Genomic DNA, 25,000 nt, shown 5'->3' with positions numbered 1-25,000 from the left:
ATTTTCATTACCACGTTAATGAAATAAAAGTAAATATAAAGTAATAATCAGATGCAGAGATTTAAACATATTTTTATGGAATATCATATAGTTTTATATCATGCTTTGTTGACAATTTCTAGCCTTTATATCCGAAGTATTTAATGAGTGTAAGTTTGGAAAATATATTGGTTATAAACCTGTAAAGTCCTCATCTCCATTACCACGTTAAAGAAATAAAAGGACATAGATAGTGAGAATCAGATGCAGAGATTTAAACATATTTTTATGAAATATTATATAGTTCTATATCATGCTTTGTTGACAATAGTCGCCTTTATATCCATCAGAACATCCATCTGAGCATCTTCCAGTTCTTCTGTCGCAGTTTATGTTGTCCATACAATGACATGTACGGTTACAATTACTACCAAATCTACCAACTTCACATTCTGAAAATATTAATACAAAACACAATAGATTAGATATTGATAGCTCCACACAATAAAAGTTATGGCTGTAAGAGCTTTCTACTACAAATATATGACGTGATTGACACGCTTTTTATTATCTCACCTTAAAACATAACTCAGATATGATTTAACATTGAATTAGTCTTTGATGATAAACAAGAAATTTAACTACGTTTAGAAACACTAAATCAAATGTTGAAATAAAAAGTATTGAAAATAACCTTCTTGGCAGTTGTATCCAGTGTATCCTGCATCACACTCTCCTGGACACGATCCATTTATGTGGTTACATGTTCGGGAACAATGACAGGACTTTGTACAATTGCGACCAAATTTACCGCTGCGACATTCTGAAAAAAAAAATAGTTTTATATGAATTTCAAATGTGAAATGGATACTATTTCTCAGAGGGTGAAGACACTATATATAGACGCACACACACACGCACACATACAGGCACAGACACACACACACACACACACACACACACACACGCGCGCACACACACAAATTCATACACCACATATACACATACATACACACACGAATGTGTTGATAGATCTCTTAATCTTTCACGGTTTTTATCATATAGTGTAGATGACTTAATATACCAGATATTGTAATTTCTTTTAGCATTACAGGCACTACATAGAGATAAATATATACTTGATTCCTCAGGACTATACAGGTTTATAACCAATATATACTTGATTCTAATAAGTCGTGGGGTCGATTTGTTCGACTAAAGACAGTGCTCCAGAATGGCTACAGTCAAATGACTGGAAGAAATAAAAAGATAAAGGAATAAGAAATATAAACACACCTTATTTATGTGTATTTATACATTTTCTAAACGCTGCCATTGCATTGAATCGAATTTAATTACGCCCTCTAACATTTATTTTACTGATGGTTTCAAGAGCAAAGGACCCAAATTAATTATTCAGGCAATCACGTTCCCGGTAAATATGACATTACGAAAGCCATATCAGTCCTCACTGAGGCAGAACAGAGAGACTCAAAGTGAGGAAAATATGATTGTTATTCGAATACAGTTGAGATGCAGAAAATGATAAATTGATTTATGTGGATGGAACATTGTTGTACATTTATAAAAACTGGAATGAAATCAGGGAGAAAAAAGTTTGATGAGAAAATATGTAACAATGCAGCGCTCTGTTTCAGGGTAGTGGAAAAGACGTCGTCGGAATAGAAAGATTTTGTTGGATTTGAGTGTCAGAAAGTTTTCATATTTGACAGTTGTACGCTGAAATGGTAAAACTGAAGATATACATAATGAGACTTTGGTGGAGTCTTGTTGAGTGGGTGCAGTGTAGAAATTAAAATTAAATGAATAAAGTATGTGGAGCCATTGTGTGTCTGTGCTTATGACTAAGCTGCCTTGATTATGGAGGGTTGAGTAGCGGTCTCTTAAAGTTTGGAGATTAAATTTTTTTTTTCCTCTTTCACAGTATTCAGCAAGAGGCTGGAGATGTACTGGGGCACCGACCTACAGTAATTTCGGGTTTCCCTTTCATATTGTTTATGGCGAAAGATCGAGCTGGACGGAGCTGCTCCTCTTTGTGCCTCCTGTCATTATGTGGGTTCATCCGAGACTTTTGATACAAATTTGTCCAGGTGCGTGTTGAAGGTTCCCACATTTACACCTTACTAATTTTTTAGGTTGCTTCACAATATGTTAAATAGTTATGGTTCCTTGAAATCCAATCCTGGGTCATTATCTGGAATGAAGAAGACGGTATCTTTGGTATTAGGCAATACTGTCGAGTTCGGTTGCTGGTATAGCTTTTAATTCCAACTTTGGTAGCTAGACCTTCCAGAATTTACCATATTATATCATTGCATACATTTTTCGCTTTCTCTTCAGAGGGGAAAGCTTCGGTTCTTGTATCCTCTCCCAGTAGCTCATCTGTTTCACCGAGTCAATATTCTTTGTGTCGACCACAGTTGGGAGCAGTAATCCAAACGAGTGAGGACAAATGTCCTCCATAGGAGTTGCAAGCTATGCTTATTTCTGGTTCTGAATGATCTAAACATCCATCCAGCTACTCGCCTGGGCAACTTTGTCATCTTGGTAATATGCTCATGGAATGTTGCATCATTATCAATTTGGATTCCAAGATCATGCACCGATTCTAACTCCGCAATTGCACTATCCCTGGTCCTATGTATTCCGATTGTAGTCTGTTTATGGGCGAATAATGCTTGAAACTTATCAGCATTGTGCTGCATGTTATTTTTAGCAGCACATTTTTATATTGCCTGCAAGTCGTTTTGCAGTTTTTGCAAAGAACCCAACACTTATATACTAATATCTGCTTCCCTTGCTTTATGCATCTATTAAAGAAATATATGGAGTGATTGAAACATATTTTATACAAAATTAAATGTAGATTTAAATTATACCTAGTTGACAATCGATGCCTAAATATCCATCAGAACATCCACCTCCACATGATCCATTTACTCTGTTGCAGCTTTCGTTGTCGATACAATGACATTTCCCTTTACAATTTGGCCCAAATCTACCAACTTCACATTCTGAAAATATTAATATAAGCAAATTGAATTATATATTATTAGCTGCATATAATAAAGGTCATGGTTGCAAAAATAGATATAACTAAGATATTAATGATGTTCCTTTTACACTATGTTCGTAGCTAAACAGTAGATCTATGTTGTGATTAACATAGTATCTTATGATAAAGAAAAAAAGTTAACTACGTTTAGAAACACTAAATCAAATATAGAGAATTTTAAAATAATTGGATAAAATGTATTGAAAATAACCTTTTTGGCAGTTGAATCCGGTGTATCCTTTATCGCAGTCACCTGGACACGATCCATCTATGTGGTTACATGCTACGGAACAATGACAGGACTCTTTGCAATTGTGACCAAAGCTACCATCGGGACATTCTGAAATAAATAAAAAATGTTACAAATGACGCTATTCAAAGAGATTTCTGATAAAGTATATTTGACTTTATATACCAAATATTGTAATTTCTTTTAGCGTCACAAAGACCTGATAGGGTTAAATATTTATTGAATATATCATTGTACTTCTACTCTGGGCAATACTAAAGTTACTGTAGTCAATATTATATTGAAAATAGAAGCTTTGATATTAACATGATCAAACAAGGCTGGTAAAATAAATTTGGTGAACTATAACATATAAATAATTATAAAGAGTAGGCAAATGGCTTTCACACAAGCTTTATCGTCAATATAACAGTAAGTTTCTTTCATTATTGAACGACAAAATCTAGTGGGCCTTACAAGGCCTGGATTTTTATGGAGGGAGGAAGGGGGCACTCGATCACATCAACCTCAGTACTTCACTGGTACTTAATTCATCGAACCCCGAGGGCCAGTTTGCTAACTATTCTGCCAGCAAGCCGCCTTATTAATAAACAGAAATATATTGACAAATTATTACTACAAATCGCTTTTGTATTGATATACATTATACAAGTTCACCCATTGCATGGAATCGAATTTAATTTCATCTCAAAATTTCATAAATTCCAGTAGAACAATTGGTCATGTCATCGTTCCTAGGAGATGATAGGGGTTCACTTCCTTCCTTGCAATGTAATATCGGGGACAGATTACATCTTCCACCAGTTACAAGGGGTTTCTTCTGAGATTAAAAACGGTACTAACATCGGCTCCTATGTAACAGCCATATTGCAGTGGCCATAAACAATACTTCTCAGTATAGTTACTACTTTGATCTCTTCTAGAGATTTTCTTACTCGCTACTTTGCTTGTTGCAAAATCGTTGAATAGTCGTCATGTATTTTTTTATGTATATGGCAAGCTGCAATGGATTACTTCTATCTCTAGCGGATGGGTGTCCACTACTGAAGATCAGCACAAACAGCTCGATATCATAAAGTCTGGCGGTCACGTTATTGTCACAAGAAGATTGCAGGAGTTCTCTCTCCACCTTACAATATGTATCGGGCGTAGGTTTCATCTATAACCAGCTGGAGGAGGCACCTCCTGATGGTTAAAACGGTCGTAACACCGGTTACTACGGAACAATCATTTTAAAGTGGCGATAAACATTATTTCTTAAAATTTAAACAGTTTTCTCCATAACTCAATTGAAGCGTTAACCAAATAAACCAGATACAACACGATAGCATGTTAAAATACTTATAACTGTTTAGTACAAAATATCGATATGTCTCATTGATTCGAAATGTTATTAATGTTATTCATTTACAAAATATTCATGAGGACGACATAATATTACGTTGCATTTTCATTTTATCTTTTATCTTCTGCTTGTTTCAGTCGTTTGACTGCGGCTATGCTGGGCGCCACCCAGTCGAACGAATTGGCCGCAGTAATTCAACCTCAGCCCGGTACTTATTCTAACGGTTTCGGTCACCGAAAAGCTAGATTATGGGGAGGTAAACAAATCACCACCAGTTGTGGCGTGGTGGTGAGAGATAAACACAGACACAATGACTTATGTGCATATATATATAGATAGATAGATAGATAGATAGATAGATAGATAGATAGATAGATAGATAGATAGATAGATAGATAGATAGATATGCATATATACACATACATATATATATACACACATACATACATATATATACATATATATATACATATACATACATACATAATACACATACATACATATCACCGACTCGTTCACCTGCACTTTACCAATGTCATCTACTGCATCTCCTGCTCTCTCTGCCCTTCTCTATACATCGGGCAAACGTCACGTCACTTGGCTGACCGGTTCGCAGAACACCGCCGAGACATCTGACTCGGTTATGACACCCCAGTCTTGCGCTCTCCCGGTCACTCTTTGCAACACCTGTCTGTGTTCGGATTGTCCTTGCACACAGGCCATTCGGACTCCCGTTTGCGCCGTGAACAGAGATTAATCTTCTCTCTTTACTCCTTTGCGCCACATGGGCTCAACTCTCTTCCCCTCTTCATCTAACCTCCTCACCTCTCCTCTCTCCCTCTCAAACCTACTTTCTCCCACCCACCTCTCCTTTCTTGCTCCGATTCCTACTTCTCTTCACTCCTACCCACATTTTCCCTCCCCCTCTCCATTCATCGTCACCCCTCCAACGTAACCCCCACAATCAAACCCCACCTTCCCTATCCATGCCATCCCAACTCCACCCCATCCCTCACACCCACTCGCACACAAACCATCTCTAACCCCACCCTCAGCCTAACCCACAACCCACCCTTGCTTTCTTCACTCTCGCCTCCCCCACATCCCAACACCATCACACCACACAACACTACACTATACAACACCATACCACACAACACCACATCACATCACATTACATCACACAACAACGCACACACTAGCACTGACCAATTCCCAGCCCCACATCCACACATCTACACATACACACACGCACACGTCCAGGTCACAAGCCCTCATCCACACGCCCATACATGCTCTCTTATACACACGCATACTCACCTTCGTTTTCGGATCACCACTACTTTATTATCTCCCCTTAATCCTAGCTCTTCTGTGTGTCACCTCTGTCCGGCATTCGGCATGATAGAACGCTAGCCACTACACATTCTGTAATTTAATTTTTTTCTGTGTTCCTTTCTGTGGAAGAGCGTAGGCTCGAAACGTTAAAGACTTTTTCAATTCCCGAACGTAAAACTAATACATCTGTTTGTTGTCTACACCACCTGTCTTCGTCTTTTTGCTTCGTGAATTCTCCCTGTATATGTATATATATATATACCAAATCCACTCACAAGTCTTTGGTCAGCCCGATGCTATAGCAGAAGATACCTGCCCAAATGCCATGCAGTGGATCTCAAACCGGCAAGCTTTTTACCACACAGCCACGCCTATATATGTATGTATATACATGTATATATATATATGTATATAATATGTATATACATACATATATATGTAACAGAGACACATGTATATATATATATATATATATATATATGCATGTATGTATATATATATATATATATATATATATATATATATATATACATAAATGATTGACCGTTGACTGAACACTATTCAATTTTTTTTCTCCGTGTTTTTCTCCTTGTCTCCGTATTCTTTCTGTTGAAGAGCGTAGCTCGAAACGTCAAAGACTTTCCGTATTCCTGAGCGTCATACTAATATATACTTTTGTTATTTACACCACCTGTCCTCGTCTGTTGTTATTTTTTGTATATTCTCCCATATATATATATATACATATATACACACGTGTGTGTGGGTTTATGTATATATGTGTGAGTTATATATATGTGTGTGTGTGTTTGAGTCTCTGTTACATATATATGTATGTATATACATATTATATACATATATATATACATGTATATACATACATATATATATGTTATATATATACATATATATCTATATAGATATACATAAATACTTATATTAGTATATGTATAAATACATATACATGCAAACTTTTATACAACATACATTAAAAACGCATGCAGCCCACATATCTCAATATGAATTTACGAAGTATTTAATGAATGTAAGTTTGGAAAATATATTGGTTATAAACCTGTAAAGTCCTCATTTCCATTACCACGTTAATGAAATAAAAGGAAATAGTTAGTGAGAATCAGATGCAGAGATTTAAACATATTTTTATGGAATATCATATAGTTTTATATCATACTTTCTTGACAATAGTAGCATTTATATCCCGCAGAACATCTAACTGAGCATTCTCCAGTTTTTCTGTCGCACTTTTCGTCGTCGATACAATGACATGTACTTTTACAATTACTACCAAATCTACTAACTTCACATTCTGAAAATATTAATACAAAACACAATAGATTAGATATTAATAGCTCCACACAATAAAAGTCATGGCTGTAAAAGCTTTCTACTACAAATATATGACGTGATTGACACGCTTTTTATTATCTCACCTTAAAACAAAACTCGGATATAATTTAACATTGAATTAGTCTTTGATGATAAACAAGAAATTTAACTACGTTTAGAAACACTAAATCAAATGTTGAAATAAAAAGTATTGAAAATAACCTCTTTGGCAGTTGTATCCAGTGTATCCTGCATAACAAACTCCTGGACACGATCCATTTATGTGGTCACATGTTCGGGAACAATGACAGGACTTTGTGCAATTGCGACCAAAGTAACCGCTGAGACATTCTGAGATGAAGAAAAAAAAACGTTGGATATGAATTGCTATTATAAGAGTTTTATGATGTGGTATAGATAACTTAATGTGCCAGATATTGTTATTTCTCTTAGCATTACAGACACTAGATAAATATATACTTGATTCTTCATTGTATTTCAACTTGGATCAATGAAATATCACTAAAATAAAATTCGATGAAATATTAAATATGGATAATTATAAAGAATCACGAGCAGACAAACAAGTTCGTTCAACCACTTTTGTATACGTCCCCTCTCTATATCAGAAATGGTGTTCAATGGCAAAAGAGTTATCAATGAACGAAAGTGTGGTAAGAAGCTTGCTTTCCAACCATACGGATCCGGGTTCAGTCCCAATACATGGCACCTTGGGCATCTGTCTTCTACTGTAGCGTCGGGCCGACCAAAGCCTTGTTAGTTGATTTGGTAGACGGAAACTGAAAGTAGCCAGTCGTATACTCACACACACACACACACACACACACACACACACACACACACACACACACACACACACATACACACACACATACACACACGCGCGCACACACACGCACGCACGCACGCACACACACACACACACACACACACACACACACACACACACACACACACACACATATATATATATATATATATATATATATATATATATATATATATATATATATATATACAACAAAGTAAAGTTGTAAGGTACCGCACGAGTGGAAATATATATGAAAGAAGGTTTGAAAATGCAATTTTAAAGATGCTTATTGACTTAACCGGTTTCACATTTTTAGAAAAAGTTTGTCTAAAATAAAACGTAAAGCTTTGTATAAGCTTTGTTGTGTTAAGTCCTGTTTATCACAAAAGTATTAAAATACAGAGGTGTCAGAGATAGTGCAGGAGAAGTGGAGGGCAGGATGGAAGGATTGGACAAAAGAGAGGAACGAATCAAGATGTTCGCGGGAGAGTGAGGTGACACCGATATATATATATATATATATATATATATATATATATATATATATATATATATATATATAATTCTTTTACTTGTTTCAGCCATTTGACAACAGTCATGTTGGAGAACCACCTTCAGTCGAAAAATTCAACCTCAGGACTTATTCTTTGTAAGACGAGTACCATTCTATCGGTGCCTATTGCCGAAGCGCTCACTTACGAGGACGTAAACACGCAAACATCGTTTGTGAATCGGGGGTGTTGGGACAAACACAGATACACAAATACATACACACATAAATACATAAATACATACATACATACATATATATATATATATATATATATATATATATATATATATATATATATATATATATATATATATTGCCACACAGCCACGCCTGCCCCTATATATATATGTGTGATTGTGTGTGTGTGTGTGTGTGAGAGAGAGAGAGAGAGAGAGAGAGAGAGAGAGAGAGAAAGAGTGTGTGTATGTGTCTGTGTACATACGAGGTGATATCAAAAAATTCCCCGGACTAGTTCTGCAGCGTGCAAAAGTTGGCAACATGTGATTGCGTGTGCAGTGAGCGCTAGCAGTGACCTTCACGAGGCGGTGTGCCGAATGACGATGCTGTGTTTACATCTGTAGTTGTGGATTTTTTGTTTTTTTGTTTTGTTTATGCTGTAGTCTGCGATTTTGTCTCGGACAGGAACAAGTAGCTACTGTGAAATTTTGCGTTAAACTTGGGAAGTCGGCTACAGAGGCATTGAGCATATTTTGGCAAGCTTACAGCGACGAGGAAATGTTTGGAGAGGTACGGGCGCTTCAAAAGCGGAAAGACGTGCCTGGAAGACGATAAGTGAGCTGGAAGACCTACTACGAGTGTCAAACCCGGAAAATTTGGTCTTGGGAATTCCTCCCCCAGTGCCAGACTGTTAATCGGGAATTCTACAGCGATGTTTTGAAACGTTTGTGGGAGGAGACTTGGCGAAAGCGATCGGATCTGGGGAGCGTGTCCCCGAGCTCTCCTCGCCCGTGAGCTCTCGCCAAAAACAACATGGTATCACTTCCTCACCAATCCTATTCACCAGATTTAGCACATGCGGACTTCCATCACTTCTCCAGTCTCAAAATGCAGCTCAAAGGTCGGCGTTTTAACACCGTTGTCGAGATCAAGAGTGAATCACAGAAGGTTCTCGAGTCACTTACGGAAAACGACTTACAGGTCGGATTCCAAAAGTGAGAGAAACACATTTGGCGGTGTAGTACTGTGCAGGGTGACTATTTTGAAGAAGATAATGTTAAAACAGGTAAACAAGTGATTTTTTTTATTAAACATAACGAGTCCGGGATCTTTGTGATACCACCTTCGTATATATAGGTGCAAGCGTGTCTGTTTCCCAACAACATGGTTCTACTTCTAGTCTCATTGCGTGCTGTCTCCTATAATAACCTCAAGTCGACCACACAGTTGTTAGTGGATGCAGTAAACGGACACGTCATATATATATATATATGTATATTTATGTGTGTGCGCACGCGTGCGTGTGCATGTGTGTGTTTGTGTGCGCGTGTGGTCCCCACCATGCGCTTAACAACCGGTTTACATGTTTTACATTCTCGTAACAGCGGTTCGGCAAAAAAAATTCATAAATAGATAAGTTTTTATAAAAAAAAACGCTTGCATTCGATTCGTTTGTGTACATTTCCTCAGGACGGTGCTCCAATATGGCCGCAGTCGAATGACTAATAACAATATATATATGTATCACGAAAATCTTGGATATGTAACACTGTCAAACCTTTATAGTGAGACACTCATTTTAGGCTGAGAATAAAAAAATATTTGACATTCATTCTTTTACTAAGAGTATTGGTTTCAAATTCTCTTTCCAGCGGGTGAAGACATGTATTCACCACTTCTGTCAGGTAACTGTTCCTGTGTCTCTTTTATACTTTGATACCCCTCAATAGTGTACCCCACATCTCCTGCCACTGCTTATGAAGTCTCCTAAATAACAGAATTTCCGGAAGAGGGTGAGTCGATTACATCGACCCCAATGTTCAACTGGTAGTTATTTAATCGTCCTCGAAAGAATGAAAGGAAAAGTCAACCCCGGCGGTATTTGAACACAGAACGTATAATTGGGAAGAAAAAACGCTAAGTACTATTACCAGCGAGGAAAAGACAAAGTCAACCTCGACAACAATTTGATCTCGGAATGAAAAGACGGAAGAAATTCCGCTAAGGATTTTGCCGGGCGTCCTAATGTTTCCGCCAGCTTTCTTACGATGGTGAATGAAATGTCTTAGTGAGAAGTAACTATAGAGGGTTTAAATCAGTGCATTTGCTCTTCGACGTCATTGAAGAAGTCATAATCCTCGATTAGTTAGGAATAAGAGTGAATATAGACGAGATGTATTTTGGTTTCATTCGGGCGAGAGTACTTCTCTTTACAATACAGTTACTGCAGGAGAAGTATTTAGTAAAATTTAAAATCCTCTACTTGGCATTTGTCACTCTAATGAAAGCTTTCGACTCGACGGGGTTTCCATTCCTTGATATCGTGATCGTAGCGGCTGCTTGTAAACAAATTGCTGTTGAGAGTCGTTCAAGACATGTACAAGGATGTTGTCAGCAAGGTGTGAGTTAACGAATACAATGATGAATTTAGTTTGGATGTAGGTGTTCGCCATGTCTCCGTTTTCAGCCTTTATCTATTTATCAATGCTACATATATTTTGAAACTTGGATCATGTATACAAACACAAAAAAGTAGAGTAAAAGGAAGCTCGCATGCTCTGCTGGATGTGCAAAGCTAGTTTGCATGTACGACCAAAAAGTGTCTTGGGAAAAAAATTGGGCATACGAAGCATTAATGCACAGCAGAGAAGACTTAACTGGTAATGTCGTAGGACACGGATGAATGAAAACAGCCGTATAAAGACGTGGCAACCCCTAAAGACTCAGGAAGATGTGGGATAAAGCAGTGAAGAGCGAATTCAAAATTTTGAACCTCACGGAAAAGATAGGAAACGAACGGGATTAATGATGCTGTGAAGTGCTTGAGAACCACTGTCATGCCTTACTACACAATTCATCTAACGGTCATCTTTCTGTCTATCTTGCAACTGTGGTACTACTCGCTCAGGTGATGTGACATTATTTATCCTCTATTTTTCATATTGTATGCGTACGGCGGTCCCTTACGGGTGCCTCCTCCTCCTCCAGTACCTACTCATACCCTCCCTCTACCCTCCTCCTTCCCTTTAACCTCTTTCACTTCACCTCCAACAAACTGATATTCATATCAAATTCCTTCTTTAAACATCTGTGAAACTGTTTTCACACAAATGCGCAGTTACCTAAATCGCACCTTGTATCTTGAAGGTACGCCATCAACATCACTCTCTCTTTCTCACTCTCTCTCTCCAGCTGGGGAAGCCATGTAATCACATCTTCAGCAAGATTCCTGTCTCTCTACCATAATTTCATGTCCCTCAATACCGTACCCCATTTAATTGAAGGTTCTTACCTTGAAAAACTTGGTGACATCACTAGTGCTGGAGCAACGACAAAAGCGCTCAGTACACACTGTAACGTTTTTCATGTTAAGAAGAGCATCCTGCTGTAGAAACCGTGCCAAAGAACCGCACAGCGAATAACAACATACAGAACGGACGTCAAATAGTGATGATGATGATGAGACCTAGTTTCTTTTGAATGACGTTTTTAACAAGGATGTAATAGCCTACCCGTTAGTTCAATCGATTTCTGTATGTCTTCTCCAAGTGTTCTCACTCTATCTTATATGTATGGTGTATATATACGGAGGTTGGACAAAGTAATGGAAAGGCCTAGCATCAAAGTTTGAAATATCTATAAAAACCATCAAAATATTGTTTATTTTTGTTTTTCTGATTTATTTTTAGAGTAGCATATTTTTTGCTAAAATTGCTGTTTCTTTTCAGTTATCATCAGAAAAAGGTAATAACAATTCATCAAAATGACAGATCTATTGAACTTTCATAGAGGTCAAATTGTTGGTGCTCATATGGCAGGTGCTAGCATAACGAAAGCAGCCGAAATGTTTCGTGTATCAAGAAGTACTCACCTGAAAGTAATGGCAGCCTTTGAGAAAGGGGGAAAAAACCTCCTCGTCGAAGCAAAACTCCGGAAGAGAACCAAAACTTTCAGATAGGGACTCTTACGCGAATTGTTAGAATGGATCAGCTCCCAAAATTACTGCAGAGCTTAATGACAACCTTGAGAACCCAGTTTCCACATAAGCTGTTTGCCGGAAGCTGTACAAAGCCGGATTTCACGGGAGGGCTACAATCAGAAAACCACTACTTTCAAAAACAAACGTCGCAAAGCGTTTAGTGTGGAATTAGTCCCTAGAGCATCCTTTACCATATTTCCGACCACCGGTCGAGTATACGTGTGGAGAAAGCCAAAAGAAGCAAGAAGCATTTGATCCAGACTGCCTTCTTCCAACTGTTAAATATGGAGGAGGATATGTAATGATCTGGGGTATCTTGGAAATTCGCCGGCCCAATGACAGAATTGATAGTGAAGGCTATTTAATCATTTTATCTAATCAGATTCATCCTACGGTTGCGGAACTGTTTCCGGAGGGAAAAGCAATCTTTCAGAATTATAATGCACCAATTCACACAGCTAAAGTTGTTACTGAATGGCAGGAGACATTCTAGTGAAGTTCAAAAGTTTATCTGATCACCACAGTCCCCAGATCTCAATATTGCTGAGCATTTATGGTGTATTTTATAAAAGCAAGTAAGGAGTCGATATCCTCCACCATATCGATATCATCACTCCAAGTATTGGAAACTGTTTCAGTTGAAGAATGGACAAAAATTCCTTTGGAAACAATTCAAACTTTGTACGAGTCTATAAATTGTAAAATTGAAGGTGTAACTACTGTCACAGACGGTCCTAGCCTATATTAAAATAATTTGTTTAAAATTTTAAGGTGGTTCCATTATTTTGTCCAACCCCTGTATTTATGTATACACACACACACACACACACACACACATATATATATATATATATATATATATATATATATATATATATATATATATATATTTGTGTGTGTGTGTGTGAATTATATATTTATATATATGTGTGTGTGTGTGTGTTACATAGATATGTATAGATATACATATTATATACATATATATATATATATCATCATCATCGTTTATGTATATATATATATATATATATATATATATATATATATATATATATATATATGGATGAGTAAATTATCCTTTTGTTTAATTATACATGTATATATATATATATATGTATATATATATATATATATATATAGATATAAACATAAATACATGTATATTATATGTATATACATGTATATTATATATATATACATATACATATATATATATATATATATATATATATATATATATATATATATATATATATATATATATATATATATATATATATATATATATATATATATACATACATACATAAATACATATATACGTATATGTATAAATACATATGCAGACATCCATACATATATACAACATACATAAAAAAAGCATGCAGCCCACATATCTCACTATGAATTTACGAAGTATTTAATGAATGTAAGTTTGGAAAATATATTGGTTATAAACCTGTAAAGTCCTCATCTCCATTACCACGTTAAAGAAATAAAAGGAAATAGATAGTGAGAATCAGATGCAGAGATTTAAACATATTTATATGGAATATCATATAGTTTTATATCATACTTTGTTGACAAAAGTAGCCTCTATATCCAGCAGAACATCCATCTGAGCATCTTCCAGTTCTTCTGTCGCAGTTTATGTTGTCCATACAATGACATGTCTCTCTACAATTGCTACCAAATCTACCAACTTTACATTCTGAAAATATTAATACAAAACACAATAGATTAGATATTAATAGCTCCACACAATAAAAGTTATGGCTGTAAGAGCTTTCTACTACAAATATATGATGTGATTGACACGCTTTTTATTATCTCACCTAAAAACATAACTCGGATATGATTTAATACTGAATTAGCCTTTGACGATAAAAGAGAAATTTAACTACGTTTAGAAACACTAAATCAAATGTTGAAATAAAAAGTATTGAAAATAACCTTTTTGGCAGTTGTATCCAGTGTATCCTGCATCACACTCTCCTGGACACGATCCATTTATGTGGTTACATGTTCGGGAACAATGACAGGACTTTCTGCAGTTGTGACCAAAGTAACCGCTGAGACATTCTGAGATGAAAAAAAAACCGTTAGATATGAATTGCTATTATAAGAGTTTTATGATGTGGTATAGATAACTTAATATGCCAGATATTGTTATTTCTCTTAGCATTACAGACACTAGATAAATATATACTTGATTCTTCATTGTATTTCAACTTGGATCAATGAAATATCACTAAAATAAAATTCGATGAAATATTAATATGGATAATTATAAAGAATCACGAGCAGACAAACAAGTTCGTTCAACCACTTTTGTATACGTCCCCTCTCTATATCAGAAATGGTGTTCAATGGCAAGAGAGTTATCAATGAACGAAAGTGTGGTAAGAAGCTTGCTTTCCAACCATACGGATCCGGGTTCAGTCCCAATACATGGCAGCTTGGGCATCTGTCTTCTACTGTAGCGTCGGGCCGACCAAAGCCTTGTTAGTTGATTTGGTATACGGAAACTGAAAGTAGCCAGTCGTATACTCACACACACACACACACACACACACACACACACACACACACACACACACACACACATATATATATATATATATATATATATATAAAACAAAGTAAAGTTGTAAGGTACCGCACGAGTGGAAACCAGTACTTAACCAGTACTTAACACAACAAAGCTTATACAAAGCTTTACATTTTACTTTTGACAGTCTTTTTTTAAAAAAGTAAAACCGATCAATCAATAAAAATCTTTAATATTGCATTTTCAAACCTTCTTTCATATATTTTCCTATTTTATCTAAATTAACAACTGCTTATCCATCCTTTCACACCGTCTCCGATGAAGGGGTATAATAAATATCCTATAAACAGCTGCAAGACCTTCTATTTATAAATGTTCTAAAATATACACAGCCTTGGTTTTTTATCTCATTACGATAAGTAAATCCTTATAGACACTCGCTGATGTATGACCTACGTTGGACCCCTTATTCGCATAATCACCGTACCTGGAGCTTAACTAAGGTCTATCCATAGCACTTACTCAGCATTACTTGAAACGTTTGGGTCTCATTGACACCACTACCGTTCATGACCTCCATTTCTCGCTATTTAAGCACTCATCTCAGGTAAAGCTTCAGTAATAGATAAACAACTCCTTGACATTTCTCTTAAGGACAAACCTATTCCTTCACAAAAGACCTTTCTCTTACCCCTCCTTTCCAAAACTAAAGACCTCATCCCAAGAATGAGATGGAAGGTTTTCTTCAACGACAACCAAAAATACAGAACTTACAATAATAACAACAGCTACAACCTCAAATCCTATCAACCCTCCACACAACCCCCATCTGGAAAAAATTGGAGCGGATATGATTAATTTAATTAGGAACATTAAATTCTGTAAATACAAATCCTCCTTTCAAAAAAGCTCTCAAACAACATAAACGGATCATTGCATCCCCCAAACTACATGTTTTCTCGGACAAAACAGGAAATATGTACCCCATTACCATTGAAGAATGCAATAAATTCATAAAGAAAGAACTCAACAAATCATACAAGCTGGCACCAACATCTGCCCTAAATGAAATCAACACAAACCACTGCAAACTTATGAGGAAACTACAACTGGACGCCCGAACCGAACCATACTGCTCTGCTTCTCCACACTTTAACCTTAAGGATCACATTAAGGACTTTATTACTAAACCTCCAATACGTCTAATATGCCCCACCAAATCCGACCTAAGAAGGGTAAGCAAAAACATCTTGGACAAAATAATACCAATCGTCAAGGACAATTTAAACATTAACCTATGGTCCCACACTGGTGGAGTTATTACATGCTTCCACCTTCTAAAGAACAAAAACTTATATTCCTTCCTACAATTCGACATAAATAATTACTACTCTTCTATTTCTCCTAAACTCCTTAATCAAGCACTTCTTCTAGCTAGGAACTTTACTAACCTAACACTACTAGAAATTAACATAATACTTAATGCCGCAAAACCCTTATATCTTTTGAAGGCAAACTCTGGTGCCGGGCTAATAACCATAGCAATAAACATAGCAACCTTTTCGATGTAACCATGGGATCTTCTGATTCAGCTCAGGTCACTGACTTAGTTGGACTATATATCCTACACCAGCTCCATATACACTTCCCAAACATCAAGGGAGGCCTATACAGGGACGACGCTTTATTAGTTACTAAAAGCATAAATAAATCCTCCTTAGAAAGAACTAGAAAAGATCTACATAAATTCATCTCTACCCTAAACCTATAAATCATATTCGAAAACACTCACAAAACTGTTAACTTTCTTGACGCAACTTTAAACTTATCAACCTCCCATTACTCCCCTTGCCACAAACCTAACCAATACCTTAAATACCTTAACATCCACTCCAACCACCACAAATCCACTTTCGACAACATAATCAAGGGCATCTCAAACTGCATATCCGACCTCTCTTCCACTGCAGAAATTTTCAATAATCACGCACCATACTATAATCAAGCACTCGCCTCTAGCGGATTTTCCCAACAAATAGAATACATAGATAACACCAGGCACAAACAATACATATCTCAAATCTCATCCCAAACACGCACCAAACCATCACAGTCGCAACCAACAACACACACTTGTCGATGGAACCCTGGAGGGTCTTACACCTAAGGAACCGAGACCCCATACACATTCATTTATCTCTATGTCAAAAACGAAAACAAACTAAGATAGCTAGCAACAGCAGGCCTTGCCACACCGATACCTTCTCCAAAAATATAGATAGCATTCCTTTATGTAAAAACTTAGATAGCACTACTCCTAGACCCCCTAAAAAATGTGGAGGATGCTCTATTCTGTGGTACACACCCACCATTCTCACTTAATGTTAAGAACTTAGCTAAATCCTCCTTTAAAATACTAGACTCTAATTTCCCTCGACAACATAAATATCACTCTATCTTTAATCGATCCACCCTGAAATTATCTTATTCTACCTCACCCAACTTCGAATCTATTGCAGCAGCCTCTAATATGCAAAAAGCTCTCTAAAACATACACACCCTTGGTGCATTATCTCAGTACGAAAAGTAAATCCTTATATATATATATGTACATATTTGTGTACGTGTGTGTCTCCGTTTTCCCCCTCCATCGCTTGACAACCGATGTTGGTGTGTTTACGTCTCCATCACTTAGCAGTTCGGCAAAAGAGACCGAAATTATAAGTAATAAGCTTACAACCAATAACTGGAAGGAGTAAAAGAATAAAAGAATAACAAATATAAACACACCTCAGTTCTGTGTATTTATACGTTTTTCTAAACGGTGCCATTGCGTTGAATCGAATTTAATTACACCTCGAAATTTCATAAATTTTAGTAGAAGAATATTAAAATATAATCACCATCCCTGGATTAAAGCGTCCACCAAGTAATTCCGACAGAATACGTTAATATATGAAAATACTTATAACTGTTCAGTGCAAAATATCGATATCTCACATTGATTTGTGATGTTATTAATTTTAATCATTTACATAATGTTCATGAGGACGACAGAAATAATATTACATTCTCCTTCCTCATATGCATATTTTTGTTTATAATAAAAACCGTGATAGATTAAGAGGTCTATGAACACATTTGTGTGTGTGTGTGTGTGTGTGTGTGTGTGTGTGTGTGTGTGTGTGTGTGTGTGTGCGTGTGTGTGCACGCTCACATATAGTCTCTTTACCCTCTGAGAAATAGTGTCCCGTTCATGTTTGAGTTTACTGTTTTAAGAAAGGGAGAAAACATTGCAAAATATATAGTATTTCATGTTTTAGGGCTCTCTCTCTCTCTCTCTCTCTCTCTCTCTCTCTCTCTCTCACTCTCTCAATCTCTCACTCTCACACTCTCTCACTCTCTCACTCTCTCTCACTCTCTCACTCTCTCTCTCACTCTCTCAATCTCTCACAGTCTCTCTCACTGTCTCTCTCACTGTCTCTCTCTCTCTCTCACTCTCCCTCCCATGCCTACAATCGTCGGTAGACTTGGACCTCTGTACCATTGTCTGAAGATTCTTGATTTTCTTAGTGCAACATACAGCATTAGATTCTCGTTACCTACTGCGATTTATTTACAGTTTAATCTATTAGTCTCCTACTCTCCTAATTTTATCCTTGAGCCAGAAGGCTTATTTAATTTTAAACAATGGAAGTAGTTCACGTAATATCAGGACATGTCCACACTTTTCCGAATCCTGAATGTCTTAGCCACAAAACCCGCTTCTGCTAATTTCATTCCTCACTGGTATTACTATCTCAGGCCAGAGCTACGAATTGTGGTGACTAAAAACTAACTTTATACTCCCTAAAGCTCCTGAAAACTAGAGTTGGACCCTCATGATGAAGTCTAGTTTAATGTCCAGCCTAGGACATGGCATTAAGAGACTCCAACAAAAACTACATGCTGCTGTTTTCGTATTTTCCTTACTTCCACTTTGTTTTCGCCACACTCCTTCACTTTCTCTTAATTCTGTCTGTCTGTCTCGCTCGCTCTCCTTCTTTCTTTCTTTCTTTCTTTCTTTCTTTCTTTCTTCTCTCTCTCTCTCTCTCCCTCTCTCTCCCTCTCTCTCTCTCTCTCTATCTCTCTCTCCCCCTCTCCCTCTCTCTCTCTCTCTCTCTCTCTCTCTCCCTCTCTCTCTCTCTCTCTCTCTCTCTCTCTCTCTCTCTCTCTCTCTCTCTCTCTTTCACGGCTAAATATAACTTTTCATTTTTTAACATATCAGATTCTTAGGACCCAGAGAAATCTGCTGTGAAATATGTCTATAATTAGCAAATGCCATAACACCAGTTCCATTGACAATACTATAACCCTTTATATATTTTTGGATGTACTATAATCAGATCCCCTATTTAGCAAGTTCTTATTGAGTAAGTTTACCTGTGTGCAAGGTTTGGGATCAGATTCCTATTCTAAAGTTAACAGAAAAATCTTTAGTGCTGCTTCCGACTATACCTTCCTTTGCTTAATGCCACTGCTATCCAGCGGTTACAGATAGAAAAATATTCTCTATGGGAGAATATCTGAATTTTACTTTAGGATTTACATTAAATAAGTGGGACGGCATCAATGAATGTTCAAGCCTCCCCATACAAGTGAAATTAGTTGAGTTGATTGATGTTCAGTTTGAACATTTATAGAATGGTGACCCTGATAGTCACCAGATAGTCGTAGTTCCGAGAGGGAAGAACGGGAGGAAGAGAATTTAGTGAGTGTTCAAGAGGATTGAGAGATGGTTAGGATAAGGTGAATGGGTATAGTTCTAGAAGTATTATTCAGAAAACTACAGAGGACCGGCAGAAGACATATTTAGCAATAATAAAAAAGAAAAATGTAGAAGAAACAACACGTATGTAAGACATTGATTGGTGTGTGTTTATGAGTAATTTATTGCCCGTCAGCTGAATAGACTTCTTTTCCTCGAGAATATTCATGACAACAGCGTTGTCCCATGGATGTGAGCAGGAAACTGGTGTGAGACTTAGTGGTGTATTATAGACAACACTGATCATGACTCTTGCATTTGCTGTCTCTGAGGATGATTTCTATATTATGCGAAGCATTCGAGACGTACATTTCTAAGGTTTCATCTGAGATACTAAGCCATAGTATTTGTAGCAATTTCAAAAGTTTTAAATGCGTGTTATTTATGATTAGAAAGTACTAAGTACATCACTATATTTTTGGTTTGTGTAGTGATTCAGTTTTTCTGTTTATAAAAGAGACAAAGACATCATGTACACTCTGACGGATTCTCTCAAGGTTTCTTTTAATGGATTCAGAGTGTCTGGCACGAGTTGATTAAGTTATCTGTTGATGTCAGCTCTAACACTTCTTTTACTGATGGTTTCAAGAGCAAAGGACCCAAATTAATTATTCAGGGAATCACGTTCCCGGTAAATATGACATTATGAAGGCCGTATCCGTCCTCATTGAGGCAGAACAGAGAGACTCAAAATGAGGAAAATATGATTGTTATTCGAATACAGTTGAGATGCAGAAAATGATAAGTTGATTTATGTGGATGGGACATTGTTGCATATTTATAAAAACTGCAATGAAATCAGGGAGAAAAAAATTTGATGGGAAAATATGTAACAATGCAGCGCTCTGTTTCAGGGTAGTGGAAAAGACGTCGTCGGAATAGAAAGATTTTTTTGAGTTTGAGTGTCAGAAAGTTTTCATATTTGATAGTTGTGCGCTGAGTTGGTAAGACTGAAGATATACATAAGACTTTGGTGGAGTTTTGTTGAGTGGGTGCAGTGTAGAAATTAAAATTAAATGAATAAAGTATGTGGAGCCTCTGTGTGTCTGTGCTTATGACCAAGGTGTCTTGATTATGGAGGGGTGAATAGCGGACTCTTAAAGTTTGGAAATTTTCTTTGCAAGTAGTGGTTGTGGTGAGTGACCCGCTCTAGAACAACTAGAAAATCGGCAGATAATGATATTCAGTAATCAGCAGGTTTGAGTAAGAAACATAAAACAAAATGTTCATCCTAGTTGTAGTTTATCCCGAAAGTAGCCCTGCTGGAAGGGATCTATCATCAGAAGTATTACTCATGTGGCCATCTAGTTTTTCTTTAGATATTGTGTACCTAGTTTTATATTATCTAATGTATGCTATTTTTATTTCAAACAATAGTGTGTAGTGTAAGGGATGATCCACTGCTATTTCTAGCAGATTATACAAACATTTAAATGTTTTCCGCTGGGACTGTTTATTTTTCAGTCAGACCTGGTTGAGCGAAGCTTACTATGGCGCTTATTCATTCCTCTAAGTTAATTCTTCTGCATCTATGGCTGCACTGCTTTAGGAACTGCTCCAAGTACATTAGCATTTATTCAACTATCTCTTGTAGTGCATTGTTATCATTAGGTAGTGATCATTTGGTTTGATTGGTGACGACTAAGTTTTGGGGTTTTTGATGAAAAAAGGGCTTCTGCTCCCATTTTATTAATTAGAAATATGTATGTATCTAGACAATGAAAGTTAATTGTAAGATGAGCCTCCCTTTTTTTTCAGAAACAGTGTATGTACTGTTACAACACGCATTATACCAGTCTCCTTTTAAGGAGGTGAAGTATACTTCTCTGAATATTTTGCCGGTAGTTCCATCACGTCAAGGGATCACGTAGGTACACCACCCATATTGGCTCACGTTCAGTTTGGTGCTTGGAGCGCAGATGTGATGATGATTAGAGGAAAGAAGACATTGGTCAATTTATTCTAGCGGTAAACATTCATCAAAAGTAGAGTCTATAGCGTGTTTATTGCGACAATGCAAGTAGAAAATGGCTGTTTTCCATAGTGCAAAGTTCTGATTTACTTTGGTCATCTTTACTTTCGGAATAACAAAGAATCTAGACAGTCTGCCTTTGCTGGGAATGTTAAAACAATATATATATATATTTGAAACAAGAGTAAATTGTATATTTGTAAAATGAACAGAAAGACTGATAAACAACAATTGAGACTGAAATGTTAAAATAGGGAAAGACACAGAAGGGAAGAAAGATATTACAGGGAAAGCAATCTGTGCCATAAATAGTTGTAAGATTTTTAATATATTTCCGCATAAAAACTAATATCTCGGCGGTAATAGTAGAAAGTAATCGAGTTAATGAGAAAGATTAAGTCCTATAGATTTGCCAAACAGAATTTTAAATAATGACCATACCAAATCATATAAGATTGATAAAGTTAATATTCAAAGGTTATTGCGGATATGGATATTTCTAGAAACTAATATAAGAAAGATTTGCAATGAAATCTAATAATCCCTCAGTAATATTATTGAAAAGGAGATTAAAAGTTTATCTAACCTTTGCACTTATGGTGACGATCATACCAGTAATATCCTATCATGCAACCTTCCTCACAACGTCCAGTGACTTCATCACATTTAGAACCTTCACAGTGTTCACAACGTTCCATACACATATCTCCATAGAATCCAGGAGCACATTCTGCAATAACAAAAATGATAAAAAATGAAAATATCACGGTTAGTGTATATATTTCACTAACGTTAGCATCTAATATTCAGTTGTAACGATATTTTATAGAATGAATATGGTTTAAATTTAATGATAATTTGTGGATCTCTTGATGTCACTGATAGATCAAATATTACATATAATTATATAAGATGATGACTATAAATCTACATCTGCGTTCATGCTGGAGAAAATGCTTAGTGACATGTCATCCGTCTTTACGTTCTGCGTTCAAATTCCGGCGGAGCCGATTTTTACTTTTCGGGGTTGATAAGATAAGTACCAGTCAAGCAATCGGGTCGATGTAATCGACTTGACTCCTCTCACCAAAATTTTAGGGCTTCAAAGAAGAAATAAGGGGTAATCTTTTAGTGACCTCAAAAATGAACATAACCATGCACAGGGCGAATATTTGAAAACACATCATCTTATCGAATCATGTAAAATGAAAGAAGATGAGTGAATGAAAGTTGGAGAGAGTGTAATGGTACATAGAATTGTATATTTAGTTTATATAGTGAAATATTTGTTATATCAATCGTAATTAGCTTTATCAATGCTCCAATCAATACCAGTGGGAAGTTTTATGGTCAACAGAATGACTTTGCTCATTGGATATAGAGTTCTTGACTGTAGGTAAGCAGTATGCCAGTATATTTGACAAGTGTTTGCTTAACCTGTAACAGAGAATTGAAATCGTATCACTAAAGCGTTACTATTTAGGAAAACCAGGGCGGAGGAGGGGCAAAGAGGTGGGGAAGCAGAAAGATTTCAAAACCGAACCAACTATCTAATGGTAATTAGTATGTTCATTTATGTTCGGAGTTCAAACCCCGCTCTATATATTTTACCTTTTAAACTTTCAGGATCGATTACAGTTATCAGTCAAGTATGGAAGTCAAGATAATCGGTTGTACTTTATCTCAAAATCGATAGCTCTGTAACATTCTCATAAATCAATATTTACCAAGTGAAATAACAAATAAACATAACTTACGTATTACTTCCACTTCACATAGAGTAAGCATTTTTTTATCTCCATCTAACGATATCCAGACATAACTTGAATTGAGTGGTTTTCTACATTTAATATGAATTACATCTTTATCGTATTCAGAATAGATACTTTGAAAACAAAGTGATGATCCAGCATAAACTTTAAATCCTTTCAGCCTGTCACCTAGAACCAAAATATAAGAGCAAAATTGGAATCAGATGTTAGTTATATTGAGAATAATTTGAAAAGAAAGATCATCAAGCAAAGGGTTTACCTTTTTATAATTTGTCTCATTAAATAATCGATAACACAATATGTACTGGAACTCCGTCGGTTACGGCTACGAGGGTTCCAGTTGAGTTGAGCAACGGAACAGCCTGCTCGTGAAATTATATTTCAAGTGGCTGAGTACTCCACAAACACCTGTACCCTTAACGTAGTTCTAAGGGAGATTCAGCGTGATGCAGGGTGTAATGAGGCTGGCCCTTTGAAATACGGATACAAGTCATTCTTCCAGCTGAGTGGACGGGGGCAATGTGCAATAAAGTGTCTTGTTCAAGGACACAACCCGTCGCCGGGAATTGAACTCATGACTTTGTGATCGTTAGACGAATACCCTAACCACTTAGCCACATGCCTTTTCATCGATAACACAATGAGTTGAAAAAAAATCAATAATTGAGATATTTTTTCAGGCATGTATACAGGTGTGTGGTAAGAAGCTTGCTTCCCAACCACATGGCTCCTGGTTCAGTCACACTGCACAGCACCTTGGACAAGTGTCTTCTACTATAGCCTCGGGCCGACTTGGGCCTTGTGAGTGGATTTGGCAAACAGAACCTGAAAAGAAGCCCGTCGTATGCATGTATATATATGTGTGTGTGTGTGTGTGTCTGTGTCTGTGTGTCTTTGTTTATCCCCCCACTGTCGCTTGATGTTGGTGTGTTTATATCCCCGTAACTTAGCGGTTCGACAAAATTGACCGATAGAAGTACTAGGCTTAGAAAGAATAAGTCTAGGGGTCGATTTGTTCAAGC

The 25,000-nt window shown here is 36.6% G+C and overlaps 1 protein-coding gene across 2 annotated transcripts in view; it reads right to left on the bottom strand.

The window, feature by feature from the left end:
- Positions 1–25,000, bottom strand: part of LOC106874640 (uncharacterized) — a 182,045-nt gene that overhangs the window by 124,206 nt on the left and 32,839 nt on the right. The window contains exons 8-17 of one of the 2 annotated variants that reach the window (XM_089363153.1): positions 23,964–24,146; positions 22,793–22,936; positions 14,830–14,958; positions 14,453–14,587; positions 7,558–7,686; positions 7,181–7,315; positions 3,267–3,395; positions 2,880–3,014; positions 674–802; positions 297–431 (exon numbers count right to left, since the gene is read on the bottom strand). In XM_089363153.1, coding sequence (XP_089219279.1) covers positions 297–431; positions 674–802; positions 2,880–3,014; positions 3,267–3,395; positions 7,181–7,315; positions 7,558–7,686; positions 14,453–14,587; positions 14,830–14,958; positions 22,793–22,936; positions 23,964–24,146 — 1,383 coding nt within the window. The remainder of the gene's footprint in view (positions 1–296; positions 432–673; positions 803–2,879; positions 3,015–3,266; positions 3,396–7,180; positions 7,316–7,557; positions 7,687–14,452; positions 14,588–14,829; positions 14,959–22,792; positions 22,937–23,963; positions 24,147–25,000) is intronic. The other variant, XM_089363154.1, reaches the window with a different exon arrangement.

Source organism: Octopus bimaculoides, chromosome 14 (genome assembly GCF_046866305.1).
Source record: "Octopus bimaculoides isolate indiv1 chromosome 14, ASM4686630v1, whole genome shotgun sequence".
In the NCBI taxonomy this organism is placed as follows: domain Eukaryota; kingdom Metazoa; phylum Mollusca; class Cephalopoda; order Octopoda; family Octopodidae; genus Octopus; species Octopus bimaculoides.
The sequence above is the reverse complement of the archived record's forward strand: the minus strand, read 5'-3'. Positions and strand labels throughout refer to the sequence as shown.